The sequence below is a fragment of the Rhinolophus ferrumequinum genome, chromosome 3 (assembly GCF_004115265.2).
Source record: "Rhinolophus ferrumequinum isolate MPI-CBG mRhiFer1 chromosome 3, mRhiFer1_v1.p, whole genome shotgun sequence".
Lineage (NCBI taxonomy): Eukaryota > Metazoa > Chordata > Mammalia > Chiroptera > Rhinolophidae > Rhinolophus > Rhinolophus ferrumequinum.
The window spans coordinates 3532738-3551995 of NC_046286.1; the positions used below are offsets into that span (position 1 = coordinate 3532738).

The window sequence follows — 19258 nt, forward strand, 5'->3', positions numbered from 1 at the left end:
TTTAACCATCAGTCAGAATGGACACTGGTCATAGGGCTGGACAAGGTCCTGGATGTCCCTTCCATCCATATGCCACACATTAACCCTTCAATTGCAGGATCAGGAAAGCTGAGGGGGTGTCCAGGGGAGCGAGTGGGGTGGCCAGGATGGCAATGGGACACTCGGGGCTCAGGGCCATGGTGACTTCCCAGCTAATACGGAAGTTTTTGGTATTTCAACAGTCCACTGAATACAGGTCCTGCACACACCCCTCACTAATCCATTTCTCTCCCAGGGGAGTGGCCTGGTCCCCAAATATCAGGAAGTCCCCGCAAGCCCCAGACCAAGTGAAAGACAGCAGGTATGTGGATGAGGGAGCCAAACACCCGGTAGGTGATGAGAGTCCCACCTGGGCAGAGAGAGTCAGAGCCCTGAGGCAAAGGAGAGCATATATTCCAACGTTCACAGTGGGTGCTACAGGTGGGGTGTGAGGGAGCTGGGGTTCGGCCCGAAAACCCCCACACAGTCACTGACGGAAGCCCTGAGGCAAGGACGAGGGCACGGGGCTCACCCCTGGAGAGCCCTATCTCCAGAGTCCGTTGATTTTGGTTGGCATTTCTCTCTTTATCTTTTTTGTATTTGGTTTTCCACTCTTTAAATAATTAATATAATTACTTTTAAATACAAAATACACAGTGTCCTTTCTCTTCTCTTCCTCTTGTTTGGCGTGGTTGGGAGGTGAGTTTTAAATAAGTATGTCAGCTGTCTATCAGGTCACAGGCTCCAGGTGGGAAGGCCACGAGCCCCAGATGCCAGCCCTCCCCTGGGGTGTCCGGGTAGCCACTTCACCCCTCCCCTGGTCTGCCCCTGACGGGGCTCTCGGTGCCCTGGCCCAAGGGCCCCAGATGGTGAGGAGCCCTCTTGGGAGGTGGCACGGAGCTGACGCTGTGGGATTCCAGGTGGGCCTGCTTTCAACTGACAGGGTCAAACAGAGAAGAAGGTCCTAGCCCATAAAACAGACAGGCCCCAGCAGCACCCCTCCCCGCCTCGGGGGGGCCCCCAGGTCTGCAAAGGAGGCGTCCAGCACTGGCAGCTGCTCCAGCACAGGTGTTCGCACCTCCAGCACCGTCCGGCCTTGCAGTGTCTTGAAGAGGAGACGGGAGAGGAGGCGTGAGTGTGGTGGAGGCACACGCCCCAGGGGACCCCACCCTCAGGCCCAGGCTTGCCTCTCCCTCAGCACCCTGAGAAGCTTTCCCCCAACCATGTCACATGTTCACACTTGCTACATTTTCTTCCAGCAAGTCAGGATTGGGAAAGCTAGGAAGTTGTATGCGCATGTGTGTGTATACGTGTGTGCACAGGTGTGCTCGTGAGCCAGTCTGTGAGGCTTTGGGTTTGTCTGCCGTGGTTGTGTGAGTCTGTGTGACTCGCGGGGATATGTGCCCATGTGTCTGTGAGTGTGTCTGTGTGATGATAGCCGACATGATTCCACATGTGTGTACCTGTGTCACCCTGGCCAAGCGACTGGGGACGTGTGTACAGATCGGGGGCGTCTGTGCCCCTGCGCCTCCATGATGGGTTACCCTCCCCCGTGCCTCGGGACAACCTGTGTAAATGTGTGTACACGCCTGCATGATTCACTCGGGATGACACTGCTAGGAGCACACAGCTGAGCACCACTCCCATCGTCCTCGTCCTCACCCCCATCTGAGCTCCCTCAGGCATATCTGACACCAGGGCGCTGGACTCCTGCTCTGTCTGGTGGCCCCGCCCAAAGGGCCTTCCTGCAGCCTGGGCCTGGGATCTGCCCCTAGCCAGCTCTTCCTGCTTCCCACCTGACAGCCGTCTCTGAATTCCTTGACATAGGGGCTGGTGTCGGGGCTCAGCTCGTCCTCATTGGCCCCCCTGAGCCTCAGGGGGCCTTCCCGGACCACCCCAGAGCACGGATAGGAGATGTCCTGGTGGGCAGAGACGCTGAGCAGCCGCAGGAAGGTGAGCTGGACCACGCCCACCAGGGAGCCTTCTGAGTCCACGTAGGAGAACTGGCAGAGAGAGGGCTGCAGTCAGGGGCACAGAGCAGGCTGCCGAGCCTGTGCACAGAAGCAGCGCGGCTAGGCCAGGGGCGTGAGCAGGGAACGGGTGGGAGCAAAGGGCTGGGGACAAATGAGGGGCCTGAGTGGGCGCCAGGAGACTGGGGGTAAACAGAAGGCAAACATCTGTCTTGGGTTGCCAAGGGAAGGAGACAAAGTGAGAGTGGGAGGGCTGGTGAGAAGGAAAGGAAGAAGGTGCAGGAGTGGAGAAGGGCCAGTAGTCTCTGCAAGGACAACGGCCAGGGAACTTGTCGCATAGACCCAGAAACTACTGCACCCTGACAGGGGCACACTGTGGGGCAGGGGCCAGCGCTCACCCGTGTAACGTCATCCCGGGGCATCACACAGGTTTCCCCTCCTGCTGTAAAGTTGCAGAAAACCCGGAAGGCATCCCGAGCACAGCCCTGGTTGGGGTCGACCCAGTATTCTCCTGTTGGGTGAGGGAGAGGCGAGGGTCAGGGCCCTGAGGGCTCGGACCCACGGTGTGCTTTGCCCCCACGTTCCCACTGCCCCACCCCCACCCCACCCCGGCAGCCTGCCCCACAATGCTCAGTCTCCCAGTCCTGTTCTCCCACCAGAACCCCAGAACGCAGCCCACCCTGCTTCAGTTTCCCTCATCACCTTGTGCCCCTGCCCCACCTCTGACACCCCTGACTCCAGCAGCACCCCCAGCCCCCTGATTGGAGGGGGTAGGAACAATGACACCCTCATGCCGGTACAATGAATGTGTGGCTGTCGGTTCGCACACATGTCCCTCTGTGTAAATGCAAGCATGCGTGTACACACGTGTATGTTTATCTACTCCTTTGGACACCAGGAGAATGAGCTGCTACACACGGGTAGGACCGTGTCAGTCACTAAACACTGACATACTTCTGACCTGGTTGGTAAGTAACTGCTGTTCCACTCCCCTCAACACTTACCCCACCCCAACCCCTTCCCCAGGACTCCCCAACATCCTTCTGCTTGTCCACGCCCACGCGGCTATTAATATTTTTGTGTCCCCTGAGGCTGGCACTGACCATCTGGCAGCTCTGGGTGGCACAGCTTCAGGTCCTGGCAGGTGCGAGCAGGGCTGTCCTGGGTCCCTGTCGGCCGCCTCATCTGCTCGATCTCCTCCCGCAGGGAGTCAAGTGAGCCAAAGATCTCCTCCAGTCCCCCAGGACTGCCCGGGGCCCCCCCGGTTGGCATGGCCTCCTCTTCCTGCATCAGACGACTTCCATCCACTGAACGCCGAGCCTTCTTGGGCATCTGGATGGGCAGGGGCTGGATCACCTCACCCGGGGGTCCCTGGAGGGAGGGGCAGATGCAGAAGGTGAAAGACAAGGTCAGTATGAGGGTGAAGCAGAGAAACTCCGGGACTGAGAGGGCCAGTCGGAGAAGTAGGCCCTGACTCGTAACTCACCGGGTGTCCTGGAGGGCCCTGGAGACCCTTCTCTCCCTTCGGTCCGGCTGGGCCCTGTCAAAGGAGTAAATGAGGTGTGGAAGGGTCAAGAGGTCAAGCATGCAAGCAAGGTCACAGAAAGGTCAAACCAGCATCCAGGCTGGGAAAGAAGGGCTCCACTGCGGGGAGTGTGTTTGCTCTGCAGAGATAGAGTCAAGTCCAGCGTGGGGGAAAGGGCAAAGGTCAGAGCTGGCTGGGGTTCACTCACTGTGGCTCCTTTGGCTCCCTTGGGGCCAGCAGGTCCCTGTGAAATGAAAAACAAGAAAGAGATGGTCACCACAGGGGAACGTCGGGACGTAGAGGAATGGAGCGGCAAGGTCATGAGTCCACAGGACAGTGGGATGACCACAGGAAGGGCAGGCATGAGGGGACATGGGGACATTTGGGAGACCCTGGAAGGATGGGGGAGACACTGCAGGTGTAAGGACATATGGCGGAAACTGGGGCCTATACTTGTGAGGCTGGCAGTTGCCATGGAAGCCATTGGGAGATTACAGAGGAGGAAGCAGTGGGGTTTAGGGGGTTTAGTGGAAGAACAGATGGGATACTCACAGGGTGGCCAGGGGGCCCTCCAGGACCGATGGGGCCAGATGCTCCCGGGATACCCTAGGAAAGGGAGGGCCTGGTTCAACTGGGTCATCCTCCCGCCCCCTCCCTCACCCCACCACAGAGTTTTCATCCCTGTCTCTCCCACGCCCAACATGAATCTACACCCTCATCCCCCAAACCTTCCAGGACCACGCCCTCTACTCACTGTCTCTCCCTTCTGTCCAGAGGAGCCCTGAGGGCCAGGAAGTCCCCGATCACCCTTTTCGCCCTGCTCCCCAGGGGGCCCAATCAGTCCGATGAGACCTGGGTGACCCTGAAGAAGGGGACAGGTGGTCAAGGGGGTACAGGGAGGAGACCATGGGGCTCCGAGCCCAGAAGGCAGAAGAGCCTGAGGCACAGCGTCTGAGGGAAGAGCAGAGGCTGCGAGCAGCCCTCTGAGTAATGACCCCCAAAGACTTGGTGCGGAGGCCTGACGCAGAGCGGGGGACGCTCGGGTCTTAGAGGCTTCGGGGGGGGGGGGGGGGGGGGGAGACACCTGGCCACTCTGTCCGTCACTCACCTTCTCTCCCTTGGCCCCAGCATCACCCCGGAGGCCAGGAAGCCCTGGAGGTCCCTGTAGGGAGACAGAAAGTCACTCTCTCCAGGGGGGTGAACCCAAGCTCTTCCCCACCACTTCCCACTTCCTCCAGGGCTTCAGCTGGATGCCCCCTGCCCCAGGCCACCCCACCAATCCATAACCACTCACCACAGGTCCTGGAGGCCCAGCCTGGCCTGTGGCTCCAGGACGGCCTTGCTCGCCCTGCAGATTGGAGGGACCACAGAGGTCAGGAGGAGTGTACCCATCCCTTACTCCTCCCTGGCTTCTCACCCCTCCCAACCCAGCCTCTCCACCAAGACTCACCACTGAGCCTGGGAGCCCCCTCAGACCATCAGGACCAGGTTTTCCTGCTGGACCTGCAGGACCCACAGGGCCTGTCTTTCCCGGGGCACCCACAGCACCAGAATCACCCTGAAACACACATAAGGAATGTGTCCTGAGAGGCAGAGGATGTGGGTGTGGGTGGGGGCAGGGAGTCCAAGGTAGACAGGGTGAAGCAGGGAGGGGGGGCCAGATCCCAGCAGCCCTTGGGGCAGGAAGAGTCTAGGGAAGCCGGGGCTCAGCGAGGGGGAGGCGGACGTGGGGTAGCACGGGGGGCCAACGGAAGGAACGCCAGCACCCAGGGCAGCCTCCCCTCACCTTGGCTCCCTTCTCTCCTTGTCGCCCCTCAGGACCAGGTGTGCCAGCAGGCCCCTGCAGATGGAGATGGGAAGGAAGAGTGGAGCAGGCGGCACACAGGCCGCTTCACAGACGGTGAGAGGCAGGGCAACTGGGCCAGTTGGTCAAATGCTGAGTACTTCTGAGCGTTTGGCGAAGGCCACTTACCCCCACACCACCCACTGCCCCACCTCCTAACTAAAGAGTTAATTCCTGGCCTGGCAAGCGCCCTCCAGAAAGCCAGCCCCTTCCTCCAGTGTCCGTTCTGACTGGCTGGCACACACCACGTAGCCTGGCAAGGACTTCCATACCAAACCCCAGGAACAAACATACGCAACTATACACAGCACCCTGACAAACGCTGCTGAAGCATATAGGCACCACCCAGGGACAACCCGGGTGCCCGGCATCTCCCTGCCCGTCACCTGCCATGGCCCATCCAGGCCGCCCTGCCCACGGACTGCCCCGCAAGATGCCAGGTGTCCGCCTCACTTACCCGCTTTCCAAGTGGTCCAGGGGGTCCATTCTCCCCAGTGGGACCAGGGGATCCCTGAGGACGGGTGAATAGGGGTGGGTGAGTGTTTAGTCTCCAGTCAAGGGACCTCTCAGGAGTGAGGCAAAGAAGAGGGGACATGGCTCTGAAGGGTTGGGCTCAGTGGGGGGACGGGGTCACTGGTCACTCACAGGCTGCCCTGGCTCGCCATCCTCTCCACGGTCACCCTTCGCACCATCCTGGCCCTGCAAGGATGAAGCAAGGTGAGAGGGGAGCCCCCAACCTGGCTGGTATCACCCCACATTGCTGATGCTCCCACCCCTGCACCTGCCCTGCCGTGTGCCCAGCCTCCCACAGCCAAGCCCGTCAGCCACACAGTGAGCCTCTATGGAAGCCCACCACCTTTGCCCCTTCCCCTCCCTGGGGAAGACTCACCCGAGGGCCACCTTCTCCAGGAGGGCCAGGGTCACCAGGAAAACCAACAGGGCCCTAATCCAGAGGGAGAACAAAGGTCAGGCTCATAGCCGCCTAAACCCACCCAGAGCCAACAGGGACCCCCAGGGGCACACAGCACACTCTCATCTCTAGAGGCACTGCCTACCTGCAGCACCCTAGGAAGAGGGTCTCCTGCACCCGTTTTCCGCCCTCACGTGCTACATGCCTTCTAGTGCGTTCAGGGTACTGACGAGAGGCCATCTAGCATGTTCTCTCTCTGGATCCCAGCCCCCAGAGCCCTCCTCCCAGGCAGTCCCCACTCTTGGGCTTCCCACGCCCCAAGATCCTCACACACACATTCCCAGGTCTCCCATTCACAGGACCCTCCTCTCGGCCCCTCCCCCCAAACTCACAGGGTTCCCTTTGGGGCCATCATCCCCGGTGGGGCCTTTGGGCCCTGGTGGTCCCGCCTCTCCCTGCTGCCCGGACTCTCCTTTCTCCCCACGCTCTCCGCGTGGGCCCTGGAGGACGAGTGCAGGGTACAGATCCCAAGGGGGTCTTGAAGATCAAGGATGCAGCCCCTGCCTCCAAGACACCTTCAGCCTCCCCCAGTGCCCTCAGTGACAGTGGGATGCACACAGAAAGGCAAGCCCATAAGGGGGTCCCTGGCCCCTCTTCCCTTTGAGGAAAGGGTGGCAGGGCTCACACAGACCCAGGGACCAGGCCCGTAGAGAATGGCCGGGGCAGACCCCGGGGCTGCAGAGGACTTCCAGGTCCAGGAGGTCACAGGAAAAGTGGGGGAGAGGGTGACAGGGATGGGGGAGGGTGCCTCAGAGCTATCATCACTCACCTTGACACCTGGCTCACCCTGGACTCCTGGAGATCCTGATTCTCCTGGCTCCCCCTGCAAGGAGATTGGGGTCAAAAATCCTCCTCTCCCCCCCCCAAAATCCAGATATTCCCCACAGTTCATTTTCTTTTTGACCCCCCCAACCAAAATTGGCAGAAGTCCAACCCTTATTCCCCCCAAGACCAGGCCATTCACCCCCTTCCTAGTTACCTTCTCTCCAGGGGGACCCAGGTTCCCAACCCCTCCAGGGGGACCTTGTGGACCCTGGAAGAGGAACAGAAATGGGGATCAGCTCAGGGGAGGAGGTGCCATTCCAGGGGAGGAGCCTGGATGCGGCCCCGAGGTCAGAGTGGTGAGGCAGTGGGAGCCTCCCGGGGGGCCAGTGGCTTCTCGTGGCACCTGACCTGAGCGTAGGCTGGGGAAAGGGAGGCAGAGGATTGGCCACATTAATCTCAGGGACAAGAAGCCAAGAGGACTCACATCAGCTCCATTGGGTCCAGCTGGGCCTCGAGGTCCTGGGGGGCCAGGTGGTCCCTGCGGAGAAACAGAAACACCAGCGATGGGGAGGGAAAGGAGAGACATGGTGACGGTGACAGATGCACATGAATTACGAAGGGTTGGGCGAGGCAGAGAGGGGGAGGGGCAGGCGGCCAGGGAGCAGGGGGCCAGTGGCAGTGGGGGGCTGGGGTGGGGCTGGGTGGGGGTGGTGACTAGGAGGTCAGGCTGGGGTCAGAGGGGTCACACAGCATCAGTGGGGTCACACTCACCATAGGGCCCACATCACCTGTTTCTCCCTTCTCCCCCGAGGGGCCTGGCAAACCCTGTGCAGGATACACAGCACAGACCCAGGTGACCACCCACTCTAGGCCCCCCAATTCCTCCCCCAGATCCCACATGCCTGCCCTCCCCAGTCCTCATCAGAAGGGGGCCGGCAGTGTTGTAGGGCAGATATCAGCTCCATCTTGACCCCAACTCTCAGCCCCTGTCTCCAGCCCCCAACTCACCTGTAGACCAATGGGTCCCGGGGGCCCATTGAATCCTCTTGTTCCTTCATCACCTTTGGCTCCAAAGTGTCCCTGGGGTCCCCGAGCTCCAGGTTCCCCATCTACTCCCTGAGGGACAAGGACACAGAGATGGTCATGGGTCAGTTGTTTTCTGTCCGCAAACCCCACACAGAGCTGGGCACCAGCCCCTACTCCCATCCCCAACCCCAAGGGCAGAGGAGAACCGAAGGCAGACAGGACTGCCAGGGCCTCTGGCGAGAGGGGCCAGGCATCAGTCACTCACCGCTGTTCCAGGCTGCCCCACAGGACCAATGGGCCCAGGGGGTCCAGGAGGTCCCTGGAGAAGAAAGGAGCATCAGAGACACCAAGACAGTGAGAGAGACCAGGTGGGAATGAGGTTGAAGGCCAGATGGCAAAAGTCAAAGGTCACAGACACTTACATGTTCACCCTTGTTCCCTTTAGTGCCCTTCTGTCCAGGATCTCCCACCTCACCCTGGGAGGAGAAGGCAGATGAGATGTTAGAGAAAGGAGACAGGGAGAGGGGGAAAGTGCAAGAATAAGACGGATCGGGGCCATGCCCATATCTGCAATCTAGAAAGAAGTTGGTCCAGGGGCTGTGGGCTCCATCACCTTATCTCCATCCTCTCCTGCCACGCCCGGGGGTCCAGCAGGACCAGGAAGCCCCACAGGACCCTGCACCCCATCGCGGCCAGTAGGACCAATGGGGCCCTTCTCACCCTGCAGGAAGAGAAGAAAGGAGGCGTGACGGACGTGAAGGTGAGCCTCACCCTCAAACACCCGCACAGGAAACCGTCTGTAGCCCCGCAGCTCACAAACCCACCCAGCATCTCTACCCAGTGCCCCCATACTCACCGGGACACCTTTCTCTCCTGCTACTCCAGGGGGACCCTGAGGTCCTGGGCGCCCTGGGGGGCCAATGGGTCCCCCTGACCCCGCTGCACCTCGTTCTCCAGGGGAGCCCTGAGAAAGGAAATGGAGTCAGACCCCCATGGAGGAGACCACAGCCCACCCACACCAGAGGACCCGACCATGGTTCCCAGGAGAGTAGCCCCCAATCAGATGCATTAGGGCTGACCCTAGACTCCGTGGCCTAGTCCACGGTCCACCTAGATCCAGACACTGCTCTTCACCCTTCTTCACCCACCCTGTTTCCTGGTTCCTCCCCGCTGCCCCAAAGGACCCCAGACTCACTGCAGGGCCGGGGGGACCAGCCGGACCTTCGTTTCCCTTCAGACCGGGTCCACCCTATGAACCAGAGATTTAGAAAAAGAGATGTGAGACAGGAAGGTGGGACATCACAGGAATGGGGGTCAAAGACATACAGGGTCGGGGTGGGGCTCAGGCTCAGAGATGCAGGAGTGGGGTGACTCTGAGGGGCGCCGGGATTCGCGGTGACTTGTTACAGGTGGTCTGGGGGGGTCGTACTCACAGCAGTGCCCGGGAGGCCTCTCTCTCCTGGGAAGCCCCTTAGCCCTGCAGGACCGTCCTTCCCTGGGGCCCCAGGGGGACCGGGGTCACCCTAAAAGGAAGGGAAAGGTGATGAGCCACAGCCATGCTCCCGAGTTATGCAGAGATCTCTGAGCCCCCTCAAATTCCCAACTGCCTGTACACTTCAGCACCCCAACCAACCCTGGTCCCCCAAGTTCTCCTCTGCCTGGTCCCTTACTGACCTTTGTTCCTTCTTTTCCAGCTGTTCCAGTCAGTCCCTGCTCTCCAGGGGGTCCAGGGGGGCCTGGATGACCTCTCTCCCCCATGGGCCCACTTTCTCCTGCTGCTCCCTGGGAAAAAGGCAGAGGGACTCCAATCTCAGACCCCCAAAGCAGCCACCCTGGCCACCCTGAAACAACCCTCTAGAGCCCTTTTCTCCCTGCCCAAAGCTACTGGCAAGTTCCTGTGGGCTCTCTTAGGTGGCTGCTCTGGGTTTGAGTTTCAGTATAACTATTCCGCCTTGTGTCCCCGTTGGGGAACTGCCTCTTCTTCGAGACCTGAGAAGATGAGAACTGGCCCAGGAAACAGACTGAAGGTCCACATCAGTGCTCCAAATCTCAGCCCCCTCCCTTTACCAAAGCCCCAGGGACCCAGGGCAGGGGCTTGTGATGGGAAAAAGGAGAAGAAGGGCAGGTAGACTGACTCCAAGGTCTGGGGTCCACTCTCTCCAGAGGGCAGGCGTACCTGAGGTCCCACCACCCCTGGCGGGCCAGGAGGGCCGGTCTTCCCTTGGAAACCCTGAGAATGAAGGAGAAGAGAGAGGAGTCAGAGCACACAGGCAGGCATGGACACTGGGGGACGGAGCCCAGGCTCCCGGCAGAAGCGCAGGGTCAAGTCCGTCACCGTGGGGCTCGGCAGGAAGCGCCAGGATGCTCCCCACCGCCAGGAGAACCTCCCTGACAGGCCTTCCAGACAGCTCTGGAGTCTGAGCATCTGAGGGTGTCAGGGCATCACTTACCACTTCTCCTCTCTGGCCTGGGTGTCCTGGCAGCCCATCCTTCCCAGGGGGGCCCTAGAAGGGGTTCAGAGATCAGGTGCATTCTAGGCAGGGAAAGGAATAGGGAAGAAGGACTCAGAGAACCAAGGGAGGCCAGAGGCTAGAAGTCAGCTTACCGGAGGTCCTTTGGGACCAGGAAATCCGTTGGGGCCCTGAGGTCCAGGTAGACCCTAGAGACAGAGCTGGGTTAAGTCAGAAGAATGGGGTGGGATGCTGGGCAGGGAATACAGCTTCCTCCCTGGAGTGAGAGGGAGCTGCTCCGCTCAGGCTCCCTTGGGAGCGCTGGGGACCGGGAGACTCCAGCCACACTCACCCTTTCTCCAGGAGGCCCGTGGGGGCCATCACCACCTGATGTTCCCTATGGGGGAAACAGAGTCAGAGCAGCTGCTTTCTAGCTTTCCCCGAGGTAAGAGGAGTTGCAGGGCTGCTGGGCTAAGTGGCAGACAGCCGATGGAACACTGCCAAGACCACTCACCTTAGCTCCAGACTTTCCAGTGGCACCTCGGGGACCCCGCTGACCCCGCGGACCCTAGAAGAGGAGAGAGGAGTTGTCAGAAAAACCCAACACACCCCTTTGGGTCTTGAGCCACAGGCCTCTCCCACCCCTGCACTCACCGTGGGGCCCCGCTCTCCCCGAGGCCCTGACTTCCCAGACAGGCCCTGGTGGGAACGAAGCAGACAACATGTCACCAGGGCAGGGCTCCCCGCAGAGCCACCCTTCCCTCCGCACCCTCTCTCTTCCCCCAGCTTACCCGGGCTCCCTTCTCTCCACTGGCTCCAGGAAAACCAGGAAATCCCAGGGACCCCTGGTGAAGATGAAGAAAGAAAAATTGAGAAGTCAGGAAAGGGAAGGGCCTAGGAAGGGCCAACGTGGTTAGAAGAGGTGATGGCGGCAGCAGTGTGGGAGACGTGGGCTCTGCCCACAGGTCTGGGCTCTGCCCGTCAGACTAGGTGGCTTTGGACGAGCCCCTGCTGCTCTCTGGGCCTCTGCCCCCTCCTCTGTGGGGCAGGGTGGGCAAAATTCTCTCTAGGGCCGTGCTGCTCTATCAGTCTGTGCTTCCTGAAATCAGGCATCAGGGAAGGGCCAGGGGGAAGGGAGTATAAATGAGGCATCACATCACCTTGGGACCCTGGCGTCCAGGATAGCCAGGCAGACCAGGAACACCCAGCTTGCCCTGTGGAGAGTCAGGGAGCAATTAGGAGCGAGAGCCACAGATACCACTCCATCCCTGGAGACCCCAACCCTCACAGATGGGAGCCAGCCCCACCTAGCAACACCCCCCCCCAAAACCTCCAGCTCCTGGCCCCTCATCTCCTGTCTCACAGGCTGCCTGGCTTTTGTAAGCTCTCCTTCCTGAGAGTGGATTTTCCCTTCTAGGACTGGGATCTTGCCTTCCCTGGGTCTGGAGACTAGTCTGCAGCTCCATCAGGTCCTTGGGGGCTGTGATCTAGTCCTGCCCAGCTGTCAACCTCAGCTCCATCTTCCCCAGCACACACTCATCCTCCCAGGCCAGTCCCCTGGCATGCGTCCACACAGCTTGGGCCACCTCTGCACCACTCCACCTCCCCTGCACACAGCCCGCCTCCCGATGCTTCATGGCCCGTCCTCCCGAGGTAGCTGTGGAGTGGAAGCTGGGAGCCAGGATTCTGCAACCTGACTGCCTGGGCTCAAACCCTGGCTCTGCCCCTCACTGGCTGTGTGACAAGCAAGCATGTCAACCTCCCGGTGCCTCTGTGACACAGGGCTGTAATAGTGCAAGATGGATGTGACAAGTTTGCACAGCGCCGGCACACAGAAAGTGCTCGGTGAGAATGAGCTCGGAAGGTCTCGGAACTCACCAGCTCCTGACTCTCTCCCTTCTCGGAACTCCTACTGCTTTGAGTGACACATTTCCACTCTGCCTTACACCTCCAGTTACCTTGTGACGGCCTCTAAGCCTCATGCCCATTAGTCTGCTGTACACTGTCCCTGACAGGGACCTGGCCTTGACTTCTTATCCATTGCCCCTCCACCCTTCCGTGCCCCGGAGATGCCCTATACCGAGGAGGGCATAATGAACGCACGCTCATCTTCAGCTGACAAGCTGACTCCAGCTGTGGGCACCTCATGCCAACCCTGATCCCAGGGCCAGGCCCTCATCCCCTCCACATCCCGAGAGATCGCTCATCCCGTCACCTTCTCGCCCATGAGCCCTGGAGGCCCAGGGTCTCCAGTGGGTCCAGTGCGTCCCTTCGGCCCCTCAGGACCGTCCTCTCCCCTGGAACCAGGGACTCCAAACTCGCCCTGAGTGAGAGGGTTGGAGAGGTGAGCGTTGGGGACTGGGGGTCGGGGCTGGGCCCCAAGAGGAGAGGCAGGCCCTGGAGAGGCTGAGTGAGATTGGCAGGGACCCCAGAAGTTACTGCAGACGGGGGCAGGGAGAGTGTTGTGACTGGAGGGTCACCGATGGTGGGGTTGTCGTCCGTCTAGGATCAAGCCCTAACGGGTACTCAGCACTGGAGATAGGGACTCCGGGGTACCAGGGGATAGGCTGGTAATTGAGGGCACCAAAGTGGCGGATCATTGGACTTAGAGCTGGGGGCCTGTGTGGGGGCTTCTACTCACCCGGTCACCTTTCACTCCCATGTCACCTTTGAAGCCAGGAAAGCCATCGTCGCCCTGAGAAAGATGGGAGTGAGAAGACACCTCAGATGACAAACGGTCAGGAGATTAAAATGGAGGATTTGGGATAGTATGGAAGGAAAGGTGGATTCCAGGAGCTGAAAGGCAGGCAGGAGGACAGGAAGTGAGGCAGAGATCAACAGAGAGGTTGGTGGGGGCAGGGTGGAGGTATTGGGAGGTTAGGGGCACATTGCTCACCTTTTCACCCTTATGACCCTTTAGACCCCGAATTCCATCCACACCCTAGAATTAGAGAGGAGGATAGAGACACAGAGCAGGGATGGAGGTTGTGTTGCAAGGACCGAGCTCCTACAACCCCAACTGGTTCCCCCAAACACAGGCCTTTATCTCCCAGCCTGGTAGTCTCTCACCTTGACGCCTCGAGGTCCTGGGTATCCTAGAGGACCCTGAGGTCCAGATGGACCCTGGAAGAAGAAAGGAAGGTATCTATAAAGGGGTCACAGGGTTTCGCTGTGGGGGCCTCAGGGGCTGGGATAAATGGAAGTGACAACTTCGGAAAATACGTGAATGGTGAGACAAGGAAATCCCAAGGACTTAGAGGTCCCAGAATCTGGATGGAGACCCCTTCTGGAAGTGAAAGGAGGTGTGAAAGATCTCACCTGGTTTCCTTTGGTTCCAGGAGGACCTTCCTTCCCGGGGTGACCCTGAGGGTAGGAGAAGGAGAATGTGACCACTGGCCCCTGTCACCTTCCCTGCACCCCTCTCTATACTTTTTCAACCCAAATTCCCCTGTGACCTAAGGAAGCCGACGGACCATGGGTGGGCACCATCAGTGACCTCCCAGTGTGAGGGACACACAGTATGGCTAGTCACTGCAGGTGCTTGGAGGTCATTCAGTGGGGCGGAGGCTCAAGGAGTACTTGAGAAGTAGGGGAATAAGAAGTAGGGGCCCACTCACCGGGAGTCCATCTGAGCCAGGCATGCCAGGGAGCCCTGGTTTCCCTCGAGGACCCTGCAGAAGGTGAGGAGACTGCATCAGCGGGGAGCTCAGGTCCGAATATGACCAACCTCCCAACCAGGCGTTCAGGGCCCTCCCGACATGCCCCCGGCACATCTCCTGCCGCCAGATCACTTAGTCACTTACCTTCTCTCCATGAGGGCCAATGGCACCCTGAGGCCCGGGGAGACCCTACACACAGGGAGACAGAAGTCACAGGGGCCCCACCAGGGTGGGCGCTCTCCTCCAACCAGCATCCCCCACTCACAGCATGAGCAGGAAAGACTTGAGACCCTAATTTCCTGTCCCCAGTCAGGGGAAGTCACTAAAGCTAGGGAGGGGATGGACAGGACAGCTCACCTGGGTCCCAGGAGTGCCCTGTTGTCCAGGAGGTCCTGGCTCTCCCTGGGGTCCCTAGAAACAGGCAACCAGGCCAGGGTCAGAAGGAGATGGTGACAAACAAACTTAGGGGTGGAGAGCTGAGTCCCAGCAGGGACAGCCAAGAGGGCAAGAACCAGAGCAGGCAGGAGGTCAAAATGGTGGCAAAGGGAGCAGGGCCTTGGCAGGGAACTCAGGAGCTAAGTGTTGGGTGGGGTCTCCATGCCTTTTACTCACCAAGCTCCCTTTGGGACCGTGGGGACCATCCATGCCTCGGACTCCCTGAAACATGAGAGGGGTGTGAGAAGGCTGAAAGGCAGGCCTGGGCCCTGGAGGGACCTGTGGTTTCTGAGCGGCCTGGCCATTCCAGAGGGTGGGACAGGCAGAGGCACATCGGTCAGACCTCCAGTTCATCCCAGACCTAAGCAAACACAGCTGGCCCAGATCCGCAGGGCGTGGGTCTGTGGGCTTGTGGGTTTGTGGGGTTTTGTTTTGTTTTTCTTGAGGACTTTTTTGTGTGTTTTTTGGCTATGCTTAGAGCCTTCAGTGCCCTGTATCGCAGGGCCCTGCAAGGGTGCCTGGGGATGGAGGCTGAAGCAGGGCTGGGGGGGCACCGGGAGGGGGCACTGAAGAGGAGGTGGGGGGAGTTAGGAAGGTGGAGACTTAGAGAGGTCAGGGGTAAATCAGGCTCAGAAATCAGGCGCAGTTACGTACCGGGGGTCCAGGAATACCAGGTGGGCCTTTAGGGCCAAGAAGACCTCGAGGTCCCTGCATTCAGGTGAGGAGAAGATGCAGCATGCACAGGTGAGAGAAAAGTGTCCTTTTCATACCCACGTCCCCCCTCTGGCATCCCCAGAGGCCTCCCCTGCCCCACAGCGCACGCCCCTGACACTCACCGACTCGCCAGGCAGCCCCCGAGGCCCGGTCTCCCCGTCATCTCCCTGGAGGAGGAGGACAAGTGGTCTCGCCTTCCAGCCCTCTCCCACACCGATCCCCTGCCCTGGCCGCAACACTTACCCGCTCTCCATCCTCGCCAGAGGGCCCAGGAAGGCCCTGGCCACCAGTATCACCCTGGAAAATGAGCAAACAGGTAAGAGGAGCCTCAGAGCCCCCAACACAAGCAGACACTGACCCTCTTCAATTAACCAACCAATTTCATCCATTGAGCTCCTGCTGGGACCCTCGGGCCCCCTTCCCTTGCCTTAAGATACCTACCCCCCAATATACTCACCCTCTGTCCCTTCTCCCCAGGAAGCCCTGGGAGTCCATCAAAGCCTCGGTCACCCTAGAAAAAAGATGGGCAGCCAAGATGAGGTCCAAGTCCATTTTCCACCCCACCCTTTCCTATTGTGTCCTGAGTGGGAGGTGCTCCTTTGTGAGGGAAACTGGGGCACTCAGACATCCCCAGGAAACAAACAAGCTCAGATGGGGCTGGGAGCTAAGAGTCTGAGAGGGGCCCAGCCTGTCACCTTCACTCCAGGTTCTCCGGGCATCCCTCGGGCTCCATCAGCACCCGCTCGGCCCTGCAGATGCAGGGGAAGCGTCAAAGCAAGCAGGGAACAGTCCTCCCGGCTCTGTGCCCCATCTCCCACTGTCACCCCTCCCACCCCCAGTCACTCACCCTTCGCCCAGCCTTGCCAGGAGGGCCTGTGAGGCCCTGAGGTCCTCTGGGGCCCTGGGGAGGGAGAGTCGGGGGCAAGGTTAATGGGCATAGATGGGGGGGGGGGACTGGGTTTGGAATCAGACGGTACGGGGTATAACCTGAGGCCCTAGGTCTCCAGATTCTCCTTTCAGGCCAGGGCTCCCAGGTTGTCCCTGTGAGAGAGACGAGAAGTTGGCCATGTTAAAGGACACACCCAAAAGTGACCTCAAAGCCCTCCCCAGAAGCAAAATAACTTCTGATTTGGTTCCTTTCCAGAACAATCCATACCCCCACATACAACTAAAGAGCCCCCTACCCCAACACCCCACTCACTCACCAAGGGTCCGGGGCGGCCTGTGTATCCCATGGGTCCAGGGGGTCCACGAAGTGCCAGCTAGGGGAGCAGGGGACACAGCAGAGCTGAGAAGACGCAGCTGGAGAACTCGCAACGCCAGTATACCCTCCAGACCTGCGCTTCCACTCCCGATCCTTGTTCCATTGCCCTAGATTCTCCCCAACCCCCCTCTCAGGCCCAGTGGTACCAAGCCAGACGTGCCCTTGCCCTGCATTCACTCCAACCAACGCTTCCCACGCCTCCTACAGTCTTCCCTGCCACACCACACCCCTCCCCCCACCGAGGTCCCCTCCAGCCCTACTCACCCGTGCCTGCTGCAGAATTGCCTGGGCTTGAGCCTCCTGGGCAGCCACCACAGGGCCCTTGTCACCCCCACCACTGCCAAACCGGAACTGAGGGGCAAGGAAAGAAGGTCCAGGCTCTCTTCCAGGAAATCCTTATGACCTTCCCAGCCAGAGGTGTCATCCAGCATTTCTGCCCCATCTCCCAGGCTCTGGGATACCTCCCTGTGCCCTCCTCCAGTGTCTTCCACGGGAGGTTTCCAAATAATCACTTAGAGGTTTTCAGAAATTCAATTCCTGTCCTCCTCCGCTCTCTAGCCTCTTCCTCCCAAAAGACTCTCCTCTGGTTCTAGACTCCTTGAAATATAGGATGTTCTGCCCAGTTTGATTCTAGAAAATCCATGTTTGGTTCTAGGTCATCTAATGAGGCCCTAGTCACTCCACCCCAAAGAACAGTCTCTTTGGGTTGCTGGTCTTTAGAGACACCTCAGCTTTCCTGGACTTCTGGTTCTTGATGACACGATGCAATTCCCCTGTCCTCCCTGTCAGCCCATCCCAAAGCCCAGATAACTCACCGGGAGCATGAGGGATGTGCCGGGAGGGCCAGGGGCCCCATCGGATCCAGGGAGCCCTGCTCGGCCAGGGGGGCCCTGGAGTGGGAAGAACATGAGAAAGATAAGTGACGGGAATATTAGGGTCTTGGCATCATTTTGAAAGCTTTCTCAACAGGATAAATGCAGACTTCTCTAGATCTTTCCCGTGCTCCGCCCCCACCGCCATGGAGAAGAATGAAGGTGAGACTGTCCTCCTCCCCAACCCGTCTGCCCTGCTTTCTGAGTGCTGAGGAGCACACCAGGCCCTGTTCACTAACCAGCCAGCTAAGAGAAATTACTGAGCGTGATGCCCCATTGGATACTAGTGGCTCCTCTGCAGCCCTCCCCCCCAGATAAGGACACGCTCTTACCCTCTCTCCAGGGTCTCCAACTGGGCCTGGGTTGCCCTGGATGCCAGGGGGACCAGTCAACCCCTGAGGAACAAAAGAGGAGGGGGGCAGGTGTGGGCATTCGGAGAGAAGAGGGGTATGTGGCTGAGGGGTGGTCTTTGCAGAAAGAGATCTGAAGATCTGGGAGCTTAGATTGAAAGGATGCTCTGGAGTTCTGAGAAGGAAGCTTGAGCATATGTGGGGAAGGCACAGATGAGTGTGTCGGAAGGGTTTCTGACAAAAGAATGGAGGCTTAAGGATCATAGCTAGACTTACCGCAGGGCCTTCTGGGCCAGGCGGCCCCTCCACTAGCATACCCTGCAGAGTCAAAGGTTAAAAGTCAGAGGCTACAGGCCTAGCACTCCTCCCTCCTTTCCTTCTTCCCATTGCCCTCAGCTCAGTGATCAGAGTGACTTACAGGTTCCAGCACCGCAGGCTCCCCCTTCTCTCCCTTTAGCCCCCGGGGTCCACGGGCAGCCTGAGGGAGACACACATGTAACCCCCAGTGGGGCCTGTGAGCAGCCAGGACACCAGGACTGCCCCCATCCCAACTCTCATTTTCATTCTCGGGTCCTCTGGAGACTTCCTTGACCTTACCCCCAAATCGCCCACCCTTCCCCCAAGGCTCTCTCTTCACAGATTTCCCTGGCCTGCCAAGGGGACCTCAGGGCTCCCCACCCCCCAAATCCCAGCCCCACCTCAGCAAACACAACCTCCTCACCTCCGGGATAACCTCTTTCAGGAAGGTCCCCATACTCTTTCTGGGATTCCAAACCCCTCAATCTCTCCCAAAGCCTCTTCTGGAGGACCCCATCCTATTCCCCAAACTTCTTCTGACCCCAGGAATCCTTAGAAACTTAAGAAACCATCAACTTCCTCACCCTTACTCCAACCCACCCAATAAGAATCTCTCCAAGATTGCAGACAGATTTTTATTGGGGTTTGGGAAGAGAGCATGGATCCATATGATAATCTGACGTAATCTATGGAATCTTCAGAGAAGAAAAAAATGTATGCCCTTATGCACAGAATTTTTCTTAGAATTTCAAGGGGTTCACAAATTAAAAACTTCCTGGAGGTTAAACATCCATACTTTAAGTAGATTTGGAGGGCAGTTCCCACTGATATCCCAAATTCAGACCCCTTAATTGGTTTTTGGAAAAGTACAGCTCTTGGGCTCAGTTACTCAAGACTCAGAGCAGATTCCCTCAAGCTCCCACAGCTCTTCTGCCAATAAGGATGCTATACTCTCCCTCTGGCCCCCATTTATACTCCAAGCCCACCAGTTGCCTCTCTTCCATACTTCCACTCAGATGCCCACCCCCAACTCTAGGGCCAGAACCAAGATAAGAACAGAGAGAATGGAAGACATTCACCACCACCCCCCAACTCCTCCA

At 59.0% G+C, this 19258-nt stretch overlaps 1 protein-coding gene across 10 annotated transcripts in view; it reads right to left on the reverse strand.

Annotated features, from left to right (window-relative positions):
- Window positions 1–409: 409 nt before the first annotated feature.
- The window catches only part of COL11A2 (collagen type XI alpha 2 chain), a 28602-nt gene continuing 9753 nt past the window's right edge, over window positions 410–19258 (reverse strand). For all 10 annotated transcript variants that reach the window (XM_033102648.1, XM_033102647.1, XM_033102656.1 and 7 more), the window contains 58 exons: window positions 18280–18339; window positions 18138–18179; window positions 17844–17906; window positions 17455–17529; window positions 16904–16990; window positions 16581–16637; window positions 16363–16416; window positions 16223–16276; window positions 16071–16124; window positions 15833–15886; window positions 15619–15672; window positions 15498–15542; window positions 15316–15369; window positions 14839–14883; window positions 14584–14637; window positions 14371–14415; window positions 14185–14238; window positions 13886–13930; window positions 13637–13690; window positions 13464–13508; window positions 13209–13262; window positions 12783–12890; window positions 11728–11781; window positions 11359–11412; window positions 11222–11266; window positions 11082–11135; window positions 10920–10964; window positions 10723–10776; window positions 10568–10621; window positions 10294–10347; window positions 9792–9899; window positions 9551–9640; window positions 9313–9366; window positions 8974–9081; window positions 8731–8838; window positions 8540–8593; window positions 8383–8436; window positions 8100–8207; window positions 7863–7916; window positions 7576–7629; window positions 7306–7359; window positions 7096–7149; window positions 6659–6766; window positions 6246–6299; window positions 6002–6055; window positions 5814–5867; window positions 5300–5353; window positions 4964–5071; window positions 4808–4861; window positions 4622–4675; window positions 4268–4375; window positions 4066–4119; window positions 3722–3757; window positions 3475–3528; window positions 3092–3359; window positions 2387–2499; window positions 1815–2021; window positions 410–1123 (listed from right to left, as the gene is read on the reverse strand). In XM_033102648.1, the coding sequence (XP_032958539.1) occupies window positions 983–1123; window positions 1815–2021; window positions 2387–2499; window positions 3092–3359; window positions 3475–3528; window positions 3722–3757; window positions 4066–4119; window positions 4268–4375; window positions 4622–4675; window positions 4808–4861; window positions 4964–5071; window positions 5300–5353; window positions 5814–5867; window positions 6002–6055; window positions 6246–6299; window positions 6659–6766; window positions 7096–7149; window positions 7306–7359; window positions 7576–7629; window positions 7863–7916; window positions 8100–8207; window positions 8383–8436; window positions 8540–8593; window positions 8731–8838; window positions 8974–9081; window positions 9313–9366; window positions 9551–9640; window positions 9792–9899; window positions 10294–10347; window positions 10568–10621; window positions 10723–10776; window positions 10920–10964; window positions 11082–11135; window positions 11222–11266; window positions 11359–11412; window positions 11728–11781; window positions 12783–12890; window positions 13209–13262; window positions 13464–13508; window positions 13637–13690; window positions 13886–13930; window positions 14185–14238; window positions 14371–14415; window positions 14584–14637; window positions 14839–14883; window positions 15316–15369; window positions 15498–15542; window positions 15619–15672; window positions 15833–15886; window positions 16071–16124; window positions 16223–16276; window positions 16363–16416; window positions 16581–16637; window positions 16904–16990; window positions 17455–17529; window positions 17844–17906; window positions 18138–18179; window positions 18280–18339 (4092 nt within the window). In that variant the 3' untranslated portion in view covers window positions 410–982. The remainder of the gene's footprint in view (window positions 1124–1814; window positions 2022–2386; window positions 2500–3091; window positions 3360–3474; window positions 3529–3721; window positions 3758–4065; window positions 4120–4267; window positions 4376–4621; window positions 4676–4807; window positions 4862–4963; window positions 5072–5299; window positions 5354–5813; window positions 5868–6001; window positions 6056–6245; window positions 6300–6658; window positions 6767–7095; window positions 7150–7305; window positions 7360–7575; window positions 7630–7862; window positions 7917–8099; window positions 8208–8382; window positions 8437–8539; window positions 8594–8730; window positions 8839–8973; window positions 9082–9312; window positions 9367–9550; window positions 9641–9791; window positions 9900–10293; window positions 10348–10567; window positions 10622–10722; window positions 10777–10919; window positions 10965–11081; window positions 11136–11221; window positions 11267–11358; window positions 11413–11727; window positions 11782–12782; window positions 12891–13208; window positions 13263–13463; window positions 13509–13636; window positions 13691–13885; window positions 13931–14184; window positions 14239–14370; window positions 14416–14583; window positions 14638–14838; window positions 14884–15315; window positions 15370–15497; window positions 15543–15618; window positions 15673–15832; window positions 15887–16070; window positions 16125–16222; window positions 16277–16362; window positions 16417–16580; window positions 16638–16903; window positions 16991–17454; window positions 17530–17843; window positions 17907–18137; window positions 18180–18279; window positions 18340–19258) is intronic.